This window comes from Hemiscyllium ocellatum, chromosome 39 (assembly GCF_020745735.1).
Source record: "Hemiscyllium ocellatum isolate sHemOce1 chromosome 39, sHemOce1.pat.X.cur, whole genome shotgun sequence".
In the NCBI taxonomy this organism is placed as follows: domain Eukaryota; kingdom Metazoa; phylum Chordata; class Chondrichthyes; order Orectolobiformes; family Hemiscylliidae; genus Hemiscyllium; species Hemiscyllium ocellatum.
Window position 1 is genome coordinate 15407843 of NC_083439.1, and position 20418 is coordinate 15428260.

Sequence of the window (20418 nt, forward strand, 5' to 3'; positions counted from 1 at the left end):
ACAAGTGAAATGAAAGTCCATCAAACCACCGCATTGTCTCAGCAAGCATCTAACTTCCCATTTTCCATGAAAATAAAGGTACAAGTGATACAAGTACCAATGGGAACATGGAAAAAATGGAAAGAAATTACAAGACATTGTCACTAGGGCTTAGTAAATGTTCACCATTCATCAGGAAGAGATTCATTATCAACTCAGAATGCCAAGGCAACAGAACAGACCAGCAGCAACACTAAAAGACCTGCTGCCCTTTATGAAGGCAGACAGAAGGACAGTCATCTTGCAAGTGATAAATCTACCTTATTGAGTGGTACAATCAATGGTCTTCATCAGGAAAATGTTTCAGAGGTCACGTTGTGATTTACAAACCGAACAAACGGTTTCATCAAATTACACAAGGTTGTAGGTTGTCCAACCAGCTTCAAGGGAAACAGATTACAAATAGTCTCAAAACACACAAGGCTCTGTATAGAATGGGAGAGATAGGTGTTCAAGATAGTCACTTCATTTCAAAGAGCTACTCTTCTTCCGCAGGTCTAAAGCAACCCTTTTACCGAGTGAGAAAACACGTGTCATCTCAGTTGAGGTCTTCATTTGAAACAAACGTTGAAGACTTTACACAGAAAGTGTAATTTCAGGATTTACCACAGAATCACAATTGTCCATTATCTGTATTTCCAGATTACGAAGTCTATCCCAAAAAAGTCAATCAGGTCTGTTGGCTTCAGTCAGGATGCCATTGTCTTTCTGATGTAATAAAGGGTTAAGACGCAATAATATTTTTTAAACACCAACAATTTTTTTTCTGAGTGTAAGACCTTTGTAGTAATTTGTGAATTTTGAGTTTTGTTCCAACTCTGCTCAGTCCAGAGATTTTCCGAAGGCATCTCTCTGTTATTTACCCACAAAGTTCATTTCTCTTTATAGTAATATTTCCGCAAGCCCGCATCTCGATTACATATTTATTTTCCCCGTGGGTTTTCAGGGCAAGAGCCGACCTCTTTGGTCTTTTCTGGAAACTGTTTAAGATGTTATCTTCAGTGTGTTGAACATGATACAGTTCCTTGTGACCTCCTCTTTAATTTATTAAACAGAAAGTGATGGAATAGGGCAGCACCATAGTGCAGTTAGTTTGCGTAGTAATGTATCCCTCCACAAAGAGCAAGGATGTTCTTAATGTAGCTATAATCAATCAAACTAGGCAGCTGGGTGCAGCATCATTGAATATGGATCTGGATTCCCTAGAATATGGGAACACTGAAGGGTCCACTAAATTGTATTGTTCTAAGATATTTTTCTAATCTGCTCCCCAGTGACTGAGTGAGCTGCCCCAGTTAACTTGGCTATTTCTTGGCTGTACTCTGCTGCATTGAAACTGAGTTACCCGCAGATTCTTCATTTTTCATTAAGGAACAAGTGAAATGCGAAGATTTAGGATACCATCTACAGTTAATAGGAAACAAGTGTAGGCAAACAAGTGAAGAGGTAGTCATTATGCTAAGCTATGCATTGGCTTCATCTGGCTTGCCTTCACTCAACTACGATGGCTGAAGGAAGAGCGCCTCATCTTCCGCCTAGGAACCCTCCAACCACAGGGGATGAGCTTAGATTTCTCCAGTTTCCTCATTTCCCCTCCCCCCACCTTGTCTCAGTCAAATTCCTCAAACTCAGCACCGTCTTCCAAACCTGCAATCTTCTTCCTGACCTCTCCGCCCCCACCCCAATCCGGCCTATCACCCTCACCTTGACCTCCTTCCACCTATCGCATTTCCAACACCCCTCCCTCAAGTCCCTCACCCCTACCTTTTATCTTAGCCTGCTGGACACACTTTCCATTTTCCTGAAGAAGGGCTCCTGTCCGAAACGTCGACTCTCCTGCTCCTTGGATGCTGCCTGACCTGCTGCGCTTTTCCAGCAACACATTTTCTACTCTAGGACATGGCAGACCTGTGTGCTGCGTGTAATTGACAGAATGCAACTTTATAAATAATTGCAAAACCTGTGCCCACACCTCCTCCCTTACTTCCATCCAAGGCCCTAAAGGAGCCTTCCACATCCATCAAAGTTTTACCTGCACATCCACCAATATCATTTATTGCATCCATTGCTCCCGATGCGGTCTCCTCTACATTGGGGAGACTGGACGCCTCCTAGCAGAGCACTTTAGGGAACATCTCTGGGACACCCGCACCAATCAACCACATCGCCCTGTGGCCCAACATTTCAACTCCCCCTCCCACTCTGCCGAGGACGTGGAGGTCCTGGGCCTCCTTCACCGCCGCTCCCTCACCACCAGACGCCTGGAGGAAGAACGCCTCATCTTCCGCCACGGAATACTTCAGGCCCAGGGCATCAATGTGGACTTCAACAGTTTCCTCATTTCCCTTTCTCCCACCTCACCCTAGTTCCAAACTTCCAGCTCAGCACTGTCCCCATGACTTGTCCTACCTGCCTATCTTCTTTTCCACCTATCCACTCCCCGACCTATCACCTTTATCCCCTCCCCCACTCACCCATTGTACTCTATGCTACTCTCTCCCCACCCCCACCCTCCTCTAGCTTATCTCTCCACCCTTCAGGCTCTCTGCCTTTATTCCTGATGAAGGGCTTTTGCCCGAAACATCGATTTTACTGCTCCTCAGATGCTGCCTGAACTGCTGTGCTCTTCCAGCACCACTAATCCAGAATCTGGTTTCCAGCATCTGCAGTCATTGTTTTTACCTGGTCAGGGAAGAGGATTGATCTAAAGAAGCATCTATTAAAATGACACATTGCACTTGGAGCCTAAAGAATTTGCACCAAGGAGCAACAAATAAAATGGAATGAAACCAACCAAGACAAGGTTCTGAACTCTATCCAGTTCTAACTCTGAGCAAATGGTTCAGACAACCAGTAAGTAATCACCTATCGATAACTTGCATCCCAGTGATAATTCACATCATGTAACCCTAATATCAGGTGGCCATTAGCATATGACTGCCATCCAAGCAGTTCAAGTCTAGTGCAATTTGGCCATTCAATTCCCAGGGAATTGCATCTTATAGAAAAATGCAATTAAGCCAATTTGTCTCCACAAATAGAACACAATAAATCCAATGAAGTAATGGTCAAAAAGCAGTCAATACACTGGTCAGCTTCTAATGGCTGACCTGTTCAATTCAGGTCAGGTTTAAATAACCAGCAGTTTAATGGTAACCTTGACAGGTTTCATTCCATTCAAAAGTGGGTCTTTCAGTAAATTAATTACACACTGTAGTATCAGGGCAGGCCAATTTCTTTTAAAAAGGCTTTAAAGTGGCTATACTACTGCGATGGCAATACAGTTCCACATGAAATCAACAACAGGCCACAAAGAGCTATAGAAACAGTGCCAGATTCCAACTCACTCAACATGACCTTCAAAGTTGAACAGTGCGGTGCTGGGAAAGCACAGCCAGTCAGGTAGCATCCAAGGAGCAGGAGAATCGACATTTCAGGCATAAGCCCTTCATCTTCTGAAGAAGGGTTCTTGCCTAAAACGTTGACTCTCCTTGCTCCTTGCTGTGTTTTCCAGCGCTACATTCTTCAAATCTGATCTCCAGGGCCTGCAGTCCTCACCTTCTCCTAGTTAATTATGACCTTCAAAGTGGCCACTCTCACAGACCACTATCCAGACTAAAGATCAGCAGCTCGTGACATTGAAACTTGGGACCTCCTGCCCCTAGCTTCTGCCCATTCATTGATTACCAGAAAATATTCAGATACTGTTTTGTTTTGCAAGCTTTAAGTTTCTTGCTTTTCCTGTTTAGACCATGTTAGCTTTCTGAGCCATGGGGAGATACTGGAGGTTCACTCTGCTCTGAGTCCTGTAAACACAGATAATATATGGCTTCTCCCTTTCAAGTTCCCTCAAATGTCCCTCACCAATCCAACTCCCCACCCCCCATAACCATTCTACTTTCCATCTTTCTGTGCAAATGCACTTTTGCACCAATCCCTCCGATGAGAATTTACCATGTGGCACCATGTGAAATTTTCTCTGGAATTGCTTTAAATTGGAAGCAAAATCTTTCCATGACCTTCAGAGACTTTTTTAAAGAACTGGTTCACGCAATGTGGCCATCTGGTCCAGCCAACATCTATTGCCCATCGCTAAGAGATGGCCCTTAGAGCCAGCCTCCTTGATGGGGCAGGCATATCAGGTAAGACAGATTTCTCTCCCTAAAGGAAATTAGTGAGCCACATTGGCTTTTATGACATATAACGACTGTTACACATATTTTGCCTCTATTATACATTGGGATGAAATCCAATAATCCCTGTGATATAATTCAGAACATGATTTCCTTCAATAAGAACGCTTTATCCCATTTGGGAGATTCTGACATTTTCTGACATGTCATGTATTAGATCCCAATTCTTATCAAGTCACAGAGTAACTACAGCAGAGAATGAGGCCATTCAGCCCATTGTGCCTGACTCTAGATCAGTGTGGTGCTGGGAAAAGCACAGCAGGTCAGGCAGCATCCTAGAAGCAGGAAAATCGATGTTTCGGTCAAAAGCCCTTCATCAGGAATGGAGGCAGGGAGCCACCAGGGTGGAGAGTTGGGGGGGGGGGGGGGGGGGCGGAGGGCTGGGGAGAAGCAAAGAGTACAATAGGTGAAGGGGGGGTGGGGTTGGAGGTGATAGGTCAGAGGGGAGGTGGAGTGGATAGGTGGGATGGGAGATTGGCAGGTAGGACAGGTCATGAGGATGGTGTGAGCTGTAAGTTCGAAACTGGGATAAGATGGGGGGAGGGGAACCTACTCATTGCAACTGCACCTCTGAGACATGTCATTGCTGGCCAGAGATGGTTTCCTAATCTTGTGGGGACACCATCATACTCAACACCGGAGTGAAATTATACTTTAGCTCCAGTTATTACTTTAATTGGCTGAACCTGAAGCACATGCCGTGGTTAGTGAACAATTTGCAATTTATTTTTAATGTATTCATTCACAGGACATGGATATCACTGGCTAGGCCAGTATTTATTCTCCCATCCCTAACTCATCCAGAGGGCCGATGAGAGTCAACCGCATTGCTGTGGGTCCTGAGCCACGTATAGGCTGGACTAGGTAAGGATGGCAGTTTCCTTCTGTCAAAGACTTTTAGTGAACTAGATGGGTTTTTCCTAACAATCAGCAATGGTTTCATGGTCATCATTAGACTCTCAATCCCAGATTTTTATTGAATTCAAATTTCACTATCTGCCATAGCAGGATTTGAATCTGGGCCCCCAGAACATTATCTGGATCTCTGGATTAATAGTCTAGTGATAATATCAGTAGACCATCACCTCAAATTAAATGAATTAATAAAACTTAAGTGAACATTTGAGAAAGAATGTGAATTTGGGAACAGTGTGGATAATTCTGATATTGTGGGGAACGGAAGCCAGATGGATCTAGCATCAAGACAGAGACAGACATTCAAATGTCTGCTCTAGTAACAGAATTCCTATGCTTCTCAAATTATCTTACCAAAATGCTGCCAGGTTCTGATGTAACCCTCCCTTCTCAGGAGGAACATTAGTTCACTTACTTGCAACTTGCACTTTTGCCTTCCGGCTGACCAGTAATCCTAAGCGGTTCTGGGCTGTGCAGTCATATTCACCCTCATCAGAGGAACCATCCTCCCTCAGCTTCTGAAATTTTGTGATGTAGAGTGACCCATTGGCAAGCAGCGAAATGTGTTCACTATCAGACAACAGCATGCCATTCTTCCTCCACGACTTGCTAATGGGCTGCATTCCTTCCACTTGGCAGTGCAGTTTCAGGGGATGTGCCTCAACTGCCACAACATCACTGGGCTCCAGGGTGAACGTCAATTCTGAAGAATGGCCTAAATCTACAAATAGAAACAACAAAACAAATAATATCATCCCCAATTTCAATTCTTTTACACGTTTAGTTGCAATGACATTATTGAATAACAACAAATCCACTGAACTTTTCCAAAGATAAACATTGCAGATTTAAAGGAATACTATCCACAATAAAATCAACAATTCAGTGTGATGTAGCCATTAAGGTATACACAGGGAGCCTTACAACTCTAAACAAACTTTGAATCCATCTTCACAAGTTACATCAGAACCTGACTAAAGCCAATTGTAGCAACCCTTCTGTTTCTATGATAGAAGTCAGTTAACTCAAAACATTTTAGACAGAAAACGAGAGGCCATTATGACTCAGTCCACATCAGCCCAGGTAATTACCTATTGAACCACTGGGAATGTTGCATGGCATTCATCTTATACTAGCAACTGTTCACAGTTTACATCTTTTCCTCACTGACTTCACTACAAACAGGCATGTACTTGTAACTAGACTATAAGGAGTTGTATGTGTATAAACACACACACACACACACACACACAGGGGTAAGGGTACAACTAGGAGCTGTATGTAATGTAACGTTACACATCAACAACTATGCATCCACTTATCCACATATGATTGTACCATTCTGCATCAGATGAACCCTGCATGAATCTGCAAGATTAAAATTATTCATTTGCAACCACACATTTGATAACATTGCACAAATAATTGCATATACATGATTGGAGTGTAGACCATTATATGCACAATTAAGAACATATGCAGGACATTGCAGATAACATTATGTGCGTATCTGCAGACATTCTAGTAATTTGCAGAATGCGACTGCAATCTATGCAGCACCTAAACCTGGCACTTACCTATGCAAATACTGGGGTATGTCCTCAGGCTGAATGCAGTTTGGATCATGCATCCCTATCATCTTACATGGACAGTCGTAGGTAAACACACACACTCTCACATATCCATACTACCTATCAGCTTCCACACATATCATGCAACCCAACAGATGCGTGGATACGGGAGTCTGCTGACATTCTTGGGAAGCCTCATATACTTATTTAAAATTTGGTTACATTTGAAAATAACAAATGTCAAAAATGTATTGTTTTATCATGAATGTGTATCACCTTCCAAATACAGTGGAGTAAAATTGTGTTTCATTTTTCCTTGTGTTAAGTGCTCAGGCAATCAATGAGAAAGAAACTATTCCTGGATGGCAATGCCTGATGTTGTTCAATTACAGCAGTTTTTATAAACATATAGTTAACGAAGGGCTAGCCTTGAGCAGCAGTTTTCATTCTTGCTGCTTGCACAAGAAGAACTTCCTCTTCCAATTAAGTCAGCAAAATCTAATCTGGTCAACATTCCTTAGAAAGAAAACAGTCTCCACATTTCGACTGGTTCAAATTGGAATCTCAGGGGCTGCTTTCAATATGTACAACATGCCTGATGTTTAAATCCCTTTGACGTAAAAGCTAGCATTCCAGTGTAATGCTTAAACTCAACAACTTGCTTTATTTTAACAGTGAGGATTTCACAATAAAGTTTGGTGGATCAGACACAGAGGATCTATGCGGGCCTACTTTCACACAGTATGTAAAGACAATTAAGATAGTTTTCTGCAGGTAATTGTGCACATAGCATTCATGCTGTCTAATCTACACTAATCCCCATCAGCTTTAAATTTTAGATAAAATTGTTCAAATAAAATAAGTGAAGAACGAGTTGACCTGTGCAACTGCAGCAATGCAAGAAAAGGGTGGACAATACAGAAGAGTTTCTCTGAAACAAACTGCATTATTCAGTAAGCATTGAGAATATTGATACTGGCTTTATCCATCATGACCATTTTAATCTTACAGATGAGGGAAATGGTATCAAATTCTGTTTGACTGTGGCTGCTTCTCTTGGGATATAGTTGAAAATGTGTTGCTGGTTAAAGCACAGCAGGTCAGGCAGCATCCAAGGAATAGGAAATTCGACGTTTCGGGCATAAGCCCTTCCTGATGAAGGGCTTATGCCCGAAACGTCGAATTTCCTATTCCTTGGATGCTGCCTGACCTGCTGTGCTTTAACCAGCAACACATTTTCAACTGTGATCTCCAGCATCTGCAGACCTCATTTTTTACTCTCTTGGGATATACTTCCTTCAACTTCCTTTGGTGTAGAATCTCTCAGGGTAGCAACCTGAGAGATGTCAAATAAAATGCATTCCTATTTGGTTGCATCCAGATCCTGTGTCCTCTTTCGTCCTCTGAACCAGTTCACCATTCCCATTTCATGTACTGTTGTGCAGCATGCATTATGTTCCCTCTTGGCTGTTATTAGTGCTTTGTTCATTTTAAGACCTCCTCATCACCTGTTCTGAGTTATGGCTTCTGCTTTCAAGTCATACATTTGTGTAGTAAGTGATTTGGCTCATGCTAACTGAAACAAAATCTTGATTTTCTGTATAATAATTTTCCAATTGTTGCAGGCCAACCTTTCCCAGAGTTTGCATTCAACTGGACACGAGTGCTGAAAAATGATCTATGATATAGCACTCTAATGTCTCAGTTACTAGTCCTCATTTTACATTAAACACAGTATTTGAGAACAGGAACCACACTGTTTTATTCCAGTGAATTGGCTCAAAGATGACTAACAGTGTTTGGCTTTGAAATGTACAATGTTATTTAAACTAATTGGGCCTGACCCTTCATATCTGATTAAATCCGAATTTTAGTTCACTGGTGGCAATTATTCGCCAATGTGTGAAATGAATATCACAATGTGCAAATTTGTCTTACCGCTGCTCAAGGCCCTCTAACACCTGAAGTGTAATACATTGTTTGATCATAACTGGACAGTAAATTTAGTGTACATACAAATCTCTGGACCCATCTCGCAACATCAATAGGATGGATTCCTTTCAAGTCCCATTCAAATTTACTGTGTTAGGAAAAGCTGCTCCTGAGCCTTTTTATGCTCAAGTTTTTAAAAAAAAATATTACCTTGCAAGCTTTGGAGTGCATTTGAACACCTATATAAGCTTACACATTAATTTGTTCTGTTAAGGTGTCATTAGAAAGAACCCCAACAATCCCTGTGTCACATATTAATAGTGTAGAGACACATATTTTAAAAATTCCAAACAGAACTTCAAACACCACCCCCACTGCCCCTCGACATCACCACCACCTCCTCCATTCATAGGGTGGATGTGACTTCCATTAACACAGCAGCCTCCACAACTCACATACAGAAGTACCTATGCCAGATATTAGTACAAGAAATATGAGCCCTACATGATCAACTTGTTCCTTTCTAAAATTCTGAGCCACTTTTCTTTCCAGAAGGCATCAAGATACCTTCCAGATACTCAAGAATCCTTTACCCTCAGTACTGCAGTAAAATACGCCAAAAATTAATATCCAGCTTTAGATTGTACATTCTCAGACTCTCTTTCCTGTAAACAATAAGAGCAATGTTTGACTTTTGTTTCTGGCTCCAGATTTAGACAAGGCTCTAAAATTATAATACTGCACTTCTCCAGAATAATCATCATGAAGTGCAGCTCAATTTAACACAACAGCTCCTAAACCCAGGAAGCCTTCCTTTCCCCTCATGCCCAAAGGCAAGAGATGATAACCAGGTTGAAAGTCACAATCTCCAGAAAACATCATTAACAAGGCATGTGCTTGAAACCAAAAGACAGTGAAAAAGGTAGATCAATTAAGAGATTCTGTTAGTCTCACAGGTCACTTTGGAATGATCTCTAAACCTCTCTTTGGTCTGAATTACATTCACAAGCAGAGTTCTCATACTGTGTAGAATAGGACCCATTGTTATCTTTAACAGATCATACTTCAGTGTTATGAATGTGAATAAATCAGGATTTACACATAATGCATGCACTCCTGTTGGACACTGTCCCTGACTGACGATCCTATAGTCATTTGCTGAGATGCACTATCTTTTAAATTTAAAAAAATCTTCAAAAGCTGAAAGTCTGACCCAAAAACAGAAAACGCTGGAAACAGTCAGTATGTCAAGTAACATCTGTGGAAAGAACAGCGTGCTTAACATTTTGAGTGTGGGCTCTTAAATCAAAATAATTGCTGGGTGTTAACGGGTTTTTCTGCTTTTGTTTTTGCTGGTTATATCCTTTGTTTGCCTGTTTTACGTAATACCAGATTATCAACGTAGTGCTCTCCCATTGTTGCTCTCAACACAGTGTGCTCCCGAGGCCCTGTGATATGCAGCGATTCTTTGCAAAGAACTGCAATCGCAAACTCGATTTATTAGCAATGCATGTTCACTGCAGACTGACATTAAACAAGAGTGGCCATGGACCACAAAGTGGTTGCTCCCAGCACGTCACCATTGCCCACTGAATTTTATTTATGCGATTAACAAAAGGAAGACTTTCATTTACATAGCAGCAGCTTCCTTGACCTCAGGATGCCCGAAAATGTTTTACAGTCAATGGCATTCTTTTGAAGTGTGGTAACTTGCATAATTGTGCAGTAAGCGTTAGAGCAGGCGCAGATGTAGGAGCAGAAAGTGCTTGAGAAACACGGCAGTGCATACAGCCCCTGTGTTCTGTTTACGTTCAGATGGCTCCGTTCTCGCCAGGTCAAAAATAAACTCCTGGATAGAATGACGAGGGGGAGTTGAGAAACTTAATGTTGGACCATATTAAGTGCAGGATCTTGGTGGGTGAGGCAGTGCTATGGTTGGGACAGTGTCTCTGTGGGGTTTAGAGTTTGAGGGGTTGAACTGAGAAGCAGAGAGTGAGTCAGGGTCTGGCACCATGTGCTTTAACAAAGAGAGTCATCGGCCACGCACTTGACCGTCTCCCCCTCCATCCCCTCCCACGGGGGCTGTGCTGATGCCCTTCTTCCTCCCTCCCCCAGCTTGGATGAGGGTGGTTCCCAGAATTTTAAATTTAAAAAAAAGGAAGCCCTCGAATCGCTTGAGGCTGCAGCTGCGTTTTCACTGACATCGTCCAGTTCGGATGCTGCAGAAACCCCTCAGCGATGGCCAGACGCTCAGCTCATCAACTCCCACACCCAGATCACGAACCCTCCCCTCCCCCCTCACCCCCAACTTACCAACCTCCCCTCCTCTCACCCCACGCCAACTCATCAACCATCCCCTCCCCCCAACTCACCAGCCTCCCCTTCCCCCTCCACTCACCGACCTCCCCCCAACTCACCGACCTCCCCCACCACCTCCAACTCACGAACCTCCCCCTCCCTGTCCCACCCCCAACTCACCAATCTACCCCTCCCCCACCGCCCCCAACTCTCCGACCTCCCCCACCCCCCAACTCACCAACCACCCCCTCCCCTCACCACCTCCCAACCTCCCCTCCCCTCACCATCCCAACTCACCAACCTCCCCTCCCCCACACCCCAACTCACCAACCACCCCCTCCATGCCCCACCCCAACTCACCAACCTCCCCTCACCACCTCCCAACCTCCCCTCCCCTCACCACCTCCTAACTCACCAACCTCCCCTCCCCTCACCATCCCAACTCACCAACCTCCCCCTCCCCTCACCACCTCCTAACTCACCAACCTCCCCTCACTATCTCCCAACTCACCAACCTCCCCCCCCACCCAACTCACTACTCTCGCCCCCAACCCCTCCATAGACTTGTGCAAAACTCCCCCCTCCTGAATTCCTGCCCCTTCCCCACCCTCCTGTATCACTGCACCTCCTCCCCTCTCCCTGCACCCACCCCCACATCCTCCAGAATCCGTCCCTCCCCTTCGGGACCTCCTCCAACTTCTGACGGCCCCAGGCTCTGGAGTTGCCCGGGACCAGGAAACCAGCCCGACGCCGGGCTAGTAAAGTTGATTGCGATATGAAACAAGTTCAACCAAGATGCAGAAATGGCAAGACTTCCGACGTGTTGTTGGTGATCCGAGGATTTAAACTAAACATGTATCCATAGCAACTTTAAATTTAAAAAAAACCTAAAAGCAGGTTGGAAGGGGCGTTCCTGCTGGAATGAATTGTCTTTCAGATCTTTTGAAAAACATTTATTTTCAAAATTGTTTTGAACCAGGTTATTCCGGTGCTATTTGACACAGGGGGTGGGGGGTGTGATGGGGAGAGGTTGGGTTCTCATTCCCAATACCAGCCCCTTGCAGCGGCTGTTTGCTGTGTTTAACCACGCTCAGGGGCTGGGAGATGCCTCCTTGTTTACACACACAGCCTTCAACTCACACACACACGCTGCCTCTCTCACCGCAGCCACATCCTGAGTAAACCCCCCCACCTCCCCTGCACATTAAACAACTTTCCGCCCAGCTCCAATCACAGGCGCCTACTTCTATCCTACATTTTCTGTACCAGATCTACTCTTCTCTCCCCCACTGCCCTCCACTTTTGGTAGGACGAGGAAGGGGGAAGGAGCAAAAAAATGAGCTCTCCCTGGGACCAAAGAAAACTCCAGCAGCGACTAAACAAAAGACTTTCTGGTGGGTTTCTCTCTCCCCCCACGAGGGGGAAGATGCTGCCCGTACCGCAGCAAATTGCATGGGTGTTTTTTGACCCCCCCTGACTCTCCTTGGGATCCTCCCTCCCAGGTTAAAAATCACCCAGCCCACTCTGAGTCTGCAGGTACTGCTCACGGTCGATCAGCCCCTTTCCCCGATCCTAGCCCGGTGGGGGTGGGGGTGGGGGGGGAGCAGTGTGATTCCAGTGAAGGAGACCCATACCCCAGGGGTCCGGGAGAGTGTCGGGTGGGTGTATCTCCATCTTAAAACCAGCAGATGGTTCGGAAGTGTACCCTCCATCTGTCAAACACAAGAGGGGAGGGGGAGGGGGTGGGGGTAAAAGAGAGAGGCGGAAACAAACATCTCGCTTCTCCTGGCTTGGGGCGAGGGTGGGGAGGCACTTTCGGGATCGACCCGTCTCCACCAGCCTCGTTCCGCCAACTTGCCCCCTCAGGTCACTGGGCGAACTTGCGGCTGGAGACAAAAGAGGGGTTTCTTTTTGTTTTGTTTGTGGGTTTTTTTTGGGGGGGTGGGGGTGGGTAGAGAGGGCGGGGAAGAAGAGATGGGAAAATAAAACAGAGAATGCAACTTTGTGGAAAGCCAAGACTACTCACCCCCGAGTGCGAGCAGGAGGGAGCCCAGGATACAGCAACAGCAGCAGGGCACAGGCAAGCTCGTCAACGCCATTACAGTCCTCACTTTAATCCTCAAGCCAGGAGCACACCGACAGTCATAGTGCAGGGCACACGGTGTGTGTGTGTGTGGAGAAAGGGGGGTGGGTGGATCTGCTTACGCCGTGTTGTCCAATGCTCATCTATCACAGCGTGTCAGCATCCCGCTCTCTCCCTCTCGCTCACACAAACACTCTCTCTCTCTGGAGAGAGGCCACCATCAGGGGGAGGGGTGGGGGGAAAATGCAGTCACCTTATTGCTGCCTCCGGCCACAGAGCTGCTCTCTCTTTCTCTCTCACACACATGCATACACGCATGCATACAAACAAACATACATACTGTCGGGGCTCCCCATGTGCACTCGCCTGAATCCACAGGTCAGTGAGCTCCGCTCTTTATTTATATCGAGGGCTGAAGGGGAACAAACAGCGCAGATCTCTGCCGTGCATAGAGTCAACTTCACCCGGGGCCACTTTGACATCCAGGGTCACCAACTCGGGCTGAGTGCCCGGGGCAGGAAGGAAGGATATCGTCTCTCATTCATCACAACCCCCACTTCCAAACCCCAGAAAGTTATTAGGCAGGCTTAAAGTTACAGTTTTGTCAGGATGCATTTACAATTAGAACGACGTCTTCAAGCTCCAGTGTATGTATATGTGTCGAGTGATGTGTACTTGGCACTTTGGAATGTAAAAGTAGACCGAATAAAGCGTTATATCAACGCAAATTGTTTTCTATGAATCCAGAGGGAGGTTGTGGTCTACTTTGTTTTGAAAATCTCTCTCAGACACTGTCAGGTAGGAATATCAAGATAACTCTCAGCTGAAGGGTAAAGCTGTGGTCTTTCTCATGACAGTCCGAGTACTTTGCACACGGAATGGAACTTTCCAAACTCCGCGGAACACAATTACCTCCATTAAAAACAGAAGATGTTCCACGCGTGTTAATGAACCTTATTCTGTTCTCCCAGCGTTCCGAAATGTCTCTTTTTGCTGTGATATTCCCCTCCAGGGCATGTTGTGAACTTTCAAATCCGCATCGATATCGGAAGCAGTGATTTGAAGTATCTAGAGGGGCGACCAGCGAATTTCAATTGTACGACTATTTTAAGGCAGTGGCTGGGAGAGGGATTTTGTCGGCATTCCGTTACTTGTTATTAAAACACTTGTACTGGGCCTGGAAAAAGAATTCTGGAATGATAGAACGGGGTGGGGGTGGGGGGCATTTGGCTGTCATACCTATGCTGGCCCACTCCCCCACCTTTTCCCCAAAGCCCTGCAATTGTTTTCTTCATTAGCTACATCTCCAATGCTAATTCTGAAAGTTCCGATTAACCCTGCCTTCACAGGTTATATGAAAGGATGGACATGGGACTTACAGGATTTGTGATATTGTCGTATAAATAAAATTGAATCTTACATATTATTACAATAAATCAGCTTTCTACCCTCGCTCTCATGCTACTACTAATGAATTTGTTCAGAGAACAAACAATCCCAATTTTTAAAAATCATTCACAGGATGAGGTCATCGCTGTCTCCGTCAGCTTTTATTGTCCGTCCCTAATTGCCCAAAGAACAATTGAGTCAACAACATTGCTGTGGGTCTGGATTCACACCGAGGTTAGACCAGGTAAGGATGGCAGTTTCCTTCCCTAAAGGACATTAGTGAACCAGATGGGTTTTCATAACAATCGACAATGGATTAGACTCTTAATTCCAGATTATTTTTTAACAACTGTCGGGGAGGTAATGGCCTACTGGTATTATCACTGGACTGTTAACCCAGAGACCTAGATAATGTTGTTGGGACGTGCGTTCAAATTCCACCACAACAGATGGTGGAATTTGAATTCAATTTAAAAATCATAGATTAAATAGAATAGTTCACTAGCTGCTTAAATCCAATGAAGATTATATTAGTAGTGCAGTAAAACATGAACAATGCACTTGAATTCCAATTTAAGGCCAGTGATATGGTAAAACTACTATAGTAGTAATCCAAAGGAACCTGTTCAAATCTCTTCATAGGAGCTGGTGAAATTTAAATTCAATTAGTTAACAAAATCTGGAACAAAAAGTCTAGTGTCAGCGATGGCGACCATGAAACAATCATTGATTCTTATAGAAACTCAACTGATCCATGATGCCCTTTAGGTAAGAAAATCTGCCATCTGGCCTGTCACGTTGAGACAGCATATTGCTATTTTTAATTGCTCTCTGAAGTGTCTAGCAATTGCTGAGTGGATGATCTATCTCTGCTTCCACCCGAGGTCACCTGTATGACAGATGTCAATCTTCAGCTGATTCAGCTCACTGCATATGATATTGAGAAATAGCTGATTGCACTAGATGTAGCAAAAGGTACAGGTTCTGATAACATTCCCATTATAGTGCTGAAGACTTGTACCCCACAACTAATTGCACCCAAGGCAAAGTGTTCCAGTAACAGCTACACCACTGGAGGTTATTAAATAAAGTGGGACATTATCCATTAATATCCTGTCCATGAGATAGAAGGTCCAAACCAAATTTGAATAACTGCTCTGTCCATAACAATGCCATTAGTGACATTTACTCAGCAATAACATGTTCATCGGTATTCAGTTTGGGTTTCATCAGGACCACTTTCCTTCAGATGTCATTATAGCTTTCATCCAAGTACGGATAAAAGAGCTGAATTTCACAAGTGACATTAAGGTAATATTTGATTACTTTTCTAGTCTAATAAATAATGTGGTTATACATCATGCTGGAGTTTTGGAATTCTTAAGTGAGCACCTGATTGCCTGACTCCCCAAAGTCTGCCCATCAACTAAATCAGCAGTGGTGATTCAATAATTCACACTTCAACACCACTCAAGAAGCTTGACACAATCCAAGACAAAGTAGTCCATTTGATCAACATCTCAGCCATGACCTTCACCATGTCTTCCCTTCACTACCAACACAATGGTAGCAGCTACACTGTTTACAAGATGGACTACAGCAATTCTCCAGGGTCTTTTGATGACATCTTCCAAAAGCTCAATTTCCATCACTTACAAGGAAAACAGCAGTAAGCAAAAGGAAACCCATCATTTGGAAAGTTCCTTAAAGTCAGACACCATTTTGACTTAGATTTATATCACCATTCCTTCAAAATGGCTGAGTCAAAATCATCCAACTTCCATACTAACAGTACTGTTGGGTATACCTACAGTACAAGAATCATAGTGGTAGAAAGTGAGGACTGCAGATCAGAGTCAAGTGTGTGGTCCTGGAAAAACACAGCAGGTCAGGCAGCATCCAAGGAGCAGGAGAATCAACATTTTGGGCATAAACCCTTCATCAGGGTTCTGTCCCTGCGGAATCAGTCAGTTCCGTAGGCAGACACGGAGGAAAGAGATGTGGCTGTGGTAGCAAGTCTACTTCAGGATGTGGCTGAAGAGCTTCAGGGCAGAGGAGATGACCTGGGGGATCCAGTGAGAGAGAACTTCAAGGTAGGCATCCTTAGAAGAGGCTTTGCAGTAAGATTAGAATCATCTAGGAGAAAGTGAGGACTACAGATGCTGGAGATCAGAGTCAAGACTGTGGTGCTGGAAAAGCACAACAGGTCAGGCAGCAGGAAAATCAATGTTTTGGGCATAAGCTCTTCGTCAGCAAACATCAGAATCATTGTGGTTCAAGAATGTGGCTCATCACCATATTAGGTAATGGGTGATGATTACCTAGTCAAATGTAATTTGGCAATAAATACCAGCCTTTGTTTTCATCCTATTTTTTTAAAAAAACTCACTAAGATACATTTATTGTCAATTTTTGCTTTTCTGGAGCAGTTTTATAATATGGATTTGGACCAATTTGCGTTTGGATTAAGACTATTAATGCAGGATCTTTCCAAGCAGAAGGGAGGTATTTGCCCCATCTAGCAATGCTGCATGTGCAAAGAGTTTCATTCATCCTACTGCTTGTTGAGGAAGAACTTTATGTTGGCTGGACTGGAGTTAAATTTCCAGATGTTATCTAGCACATCAATACTGTCTTTTCTATTACTCTACAACCATTTGACGGATGTCTATCCTCAAAACTGCGAATGGAGGGGTATGGTGCTGATGTCAAGACAGTGTATTTCTAAATCCGCAGTTATATTCGAGGTTCATCATTGTGTTACCAGCATTCATTGTAATTCCATTATCAATGCCTTTCAAGATGTTGGGAGCTTGGTTCATTCCATTTTTAGTTAATTTTCTTCAATACATTCACTTCTGCAATTGTATCAACACAATGTGTTTTCAGACCTGAATTGTTTGATCCCAGTTAGGCTAAATATATCAGTGCAAAAGATAGGCATCATTTGTTTCTTTAAGTACAGCAGTAGATGCATGGTTTTACAGGGGATAACAGGGCCAAATTAATTTCTATTAATATTTATTGCAATATCCTTCAGACTAGGCAACTTGACCACTCCTATTGATAACATTCACATCAACTGGACACTTGATTTACCACCAAATAGATGCAAACTTTTTGTTTGTCCATTCAGCCTCAAAACCACGTGAAAGAGAGATTGCAGAAGGAATATGCACCAAGATCTCTCAAATTCGTAATTGGAGATGATGATGATATGGTCTTTTTTAGTACAAGATTGTGTATCTAGAGGAGTACTGGCATCAAAAGAGTTCAAATTTATACTACTTGCAACTTTGGACTGATCTACTGAAATTTCTACCAAAGCTCCATAGTATTGACTCCGAGTTAAGTGACAAAATACAATTACTGTAGTTTGCAGCACTTAAGACAACTCCATAGTTTCATCCATAAAGTTCTATTTTTGTGCATGCTTACTTGTTAAAGTAACTCCCTCCTCAGTCACAATATGACTGATCAATGTATTTAATCAATGTACAACTTAATTTTTTCAGACCTCAAATGCACGTCTGTTGCAAAAGATGAAGCAGCCTATATGGGCTGTGTTGAAAAGACACATGGAAGTTTAAGACACACCCATAAATAGCTGACCCTGCATAGTGAACAACAACAAAGGAATGAAATATGAAGCTTGTTTCAAGTTTAAAATCGTAAAATTAACTAAGTCTTCAAATAATTGTGCCACAGGAAAGATCTGTAGAGATTGGGCAATTGAGAATATTCAAGGCCAAGATTTTTAATCAGCAAGGGAATCAAAGGTTACTGAGAAAAGATACAAAAATAGTCTTGGGAATTAACAAATCAGCTACAATTGAATGGCAGAGTAGAATTGAATGGCCTACATCTTCTCCGATGGCTTACACTCTTGTGGATGACTTGGAAACCTAAAGTACTAAACCTGATTCAGCTTGGCATCCTTTCAAACAGCCAAAGTGACTCAATGAGTTAATTAACTCTATGTTGAATGTTGAAAACATTTAATGGGAAGGATTTAAAACACTTTGATTGTAGTTAAAATAACCTTTGTACAGTTACATTTTATTGACTACATTGTCATGTTGATTTAATATGAATTACTGGTGTCATGATCTTATTTCAAATTTCAAGAAGGCAACTAATAGTTTTATTGTTGGTATAAGTCAACATCATTTTTGGAGAGATTTTGAGGTTTAATGCTTGCATGCCAACTGCTTTGTATCTGTACAACTAAGATAATGGGATTCAGAAAACTTAAAGGCACATCAATCCTAGTTCTGGCATTAATAAGGGTATTTTTCTTTTAAACACTAAATAACGGTCTTTTCCCACCTAGTAAGAAAAACTGGACAGCAAATTCCTAAAAATTATTCCATGAATTTGAGAAATTACACTGGTCTTGTGTATGCACACAATTTCTATGAGGTGAACAGGCCATGCATACCTGCTGGTCGATTGATCCATCTCCGTTAACAGAATCATGTCAATCATCTACAGTGAAGCATGTATGCTTGAGTAACAATTTTACCATAAGTTATCTCAGAATGGCAAGACGCAAGTGGACTGGATTATGCTCAAAGTCCACTGAGACATTCTGCACCTGGAAGTCTTTGTGCAAAGTAACTGTTGGCTAGTCATTCAGATATTGAGGGAAATGCATTCCCATGTTCCATTTTTGATGTGCCTTATTGATTTAGGGGTGCCTTCTTCAGAATTATTAATTTGTCAGGAACTTATTTCTTGATTAATAGAAGTTTTCAGAATCATTCATTTTTGAGCCTTTGCATCTGCTAGGGAGAATACAGTTAGATCATTGTTTAAGGTTCATGTTCTCTGTTTACCCTCTTCTCATCTTAACAAGAAATAGAACAATTACAGCTAAAACTTATTTAGTATGCCTGTGCACAAAACCACAATTTAAATAAGTTAGCTTATGTCTGGTAAATCTTTACATAGAAATGCGTATCTCCAGGATCATTTTGTGGACAGTTGCAGTGTCATAAACAACTTTATTTATACCATATTCGGGATTACAATAAACAAATATGAATTTTATGTCTTGCTTGGAACTCAGAAGATTTAAACTACACAATCTTGAATTAGGCTGATAGTAGTAAACTAATTCGTATTTGCCCAAAAGTTATGGGATGGTGGGATCCAGATCAGTACAGGTGGGTTTTTTCCTCTCATTCAGTAACCCGGACATCATCTAGTACCTTTAGGTTAACTACGGCCATAATGAATTCCTTTAGCATTCCTTAATCCGATTTAGCCACAGTTTTTGAGCAGCACTTACAAACGGACAAGTGCGAATTTTAGAGTCATAGAGATGTACAGCACGGAAATAGACCCTTTGGTCCAACTCATCCATGCTCACCAGATATCCTAACCTAATCTACTCCCATTTGCCAGCACTTGGTGTCCTCAGTGAATGAAGTTATTGAACATATAGATAGCATTATTCTGTGAGATCACATCCACCAGATACTACAATAAGACTTTTTGTATTTCTCCTTTGTAAACATTGATATGAAATAAAGTCCAAACAAAATATTTGTATGTATATAGTGTTTTATCTCCCATAAACTATCTTCAAGAATCCTGAATTAAATCATTCTCAAACTGCAACACCTGTATATTCTGCACAACATCTAAATACTTCCATTTTAAAAAGGAAATCCAAATCCTCACATCAGAATGGGATACAATGCCCTATGGTACAAAACCAAGGGAATAGATCAATGAACCTTATTTTAAGAGTTAGAATTTCCCCTGGGCAACTGGTATTTCTATAGCATTTCTGCAAATTTCCCACCTACCTTATAACATTAAGGAGGAGGCAATTGCCTCTATGTTTGGAGACAGAAGCTTGAAATCCCCCTTGAAATGGGCACCCTCGATATGAACAGAAACAAACTCATGAATCTTGGGATATTTCAAAACAGGTACAGATCCTTGGATTCTAAACAATTATATTTATCTAAATTTAAATCAAACAACT

The 20418-nt window shown here is 42.8% G+C and overlaps 1 protein-coding gene across 1 annotated transcript in view; it reads right to left on the minus strand.

Moving 5' to 3' along the window:
* igdcc3 (immunoglobulin superfamily, DCC subclass, member 3) overlaps positions 1–13047 on the minus strand; it is a 116923-nt gene extending 103876 nt beyond the window's left edge. The window contains exons 1-2 of the mRNA XM_060852861.1: positions 12975–13047; positions 5563–5868 (exon numbers count right to left, since the gene is read on the minus strand). Of these exons, the coding sequence (XP_060708844.1) occupies positions 5563–5868; positions 12975–13047 (379 nt within the window). The remainder of the gene's footprint in view (positions 1–5562; positions 5869–12974) is intronic.
* Between the last annotated feature and the right edge of the window lie 7371 nt (positions 13048–20418).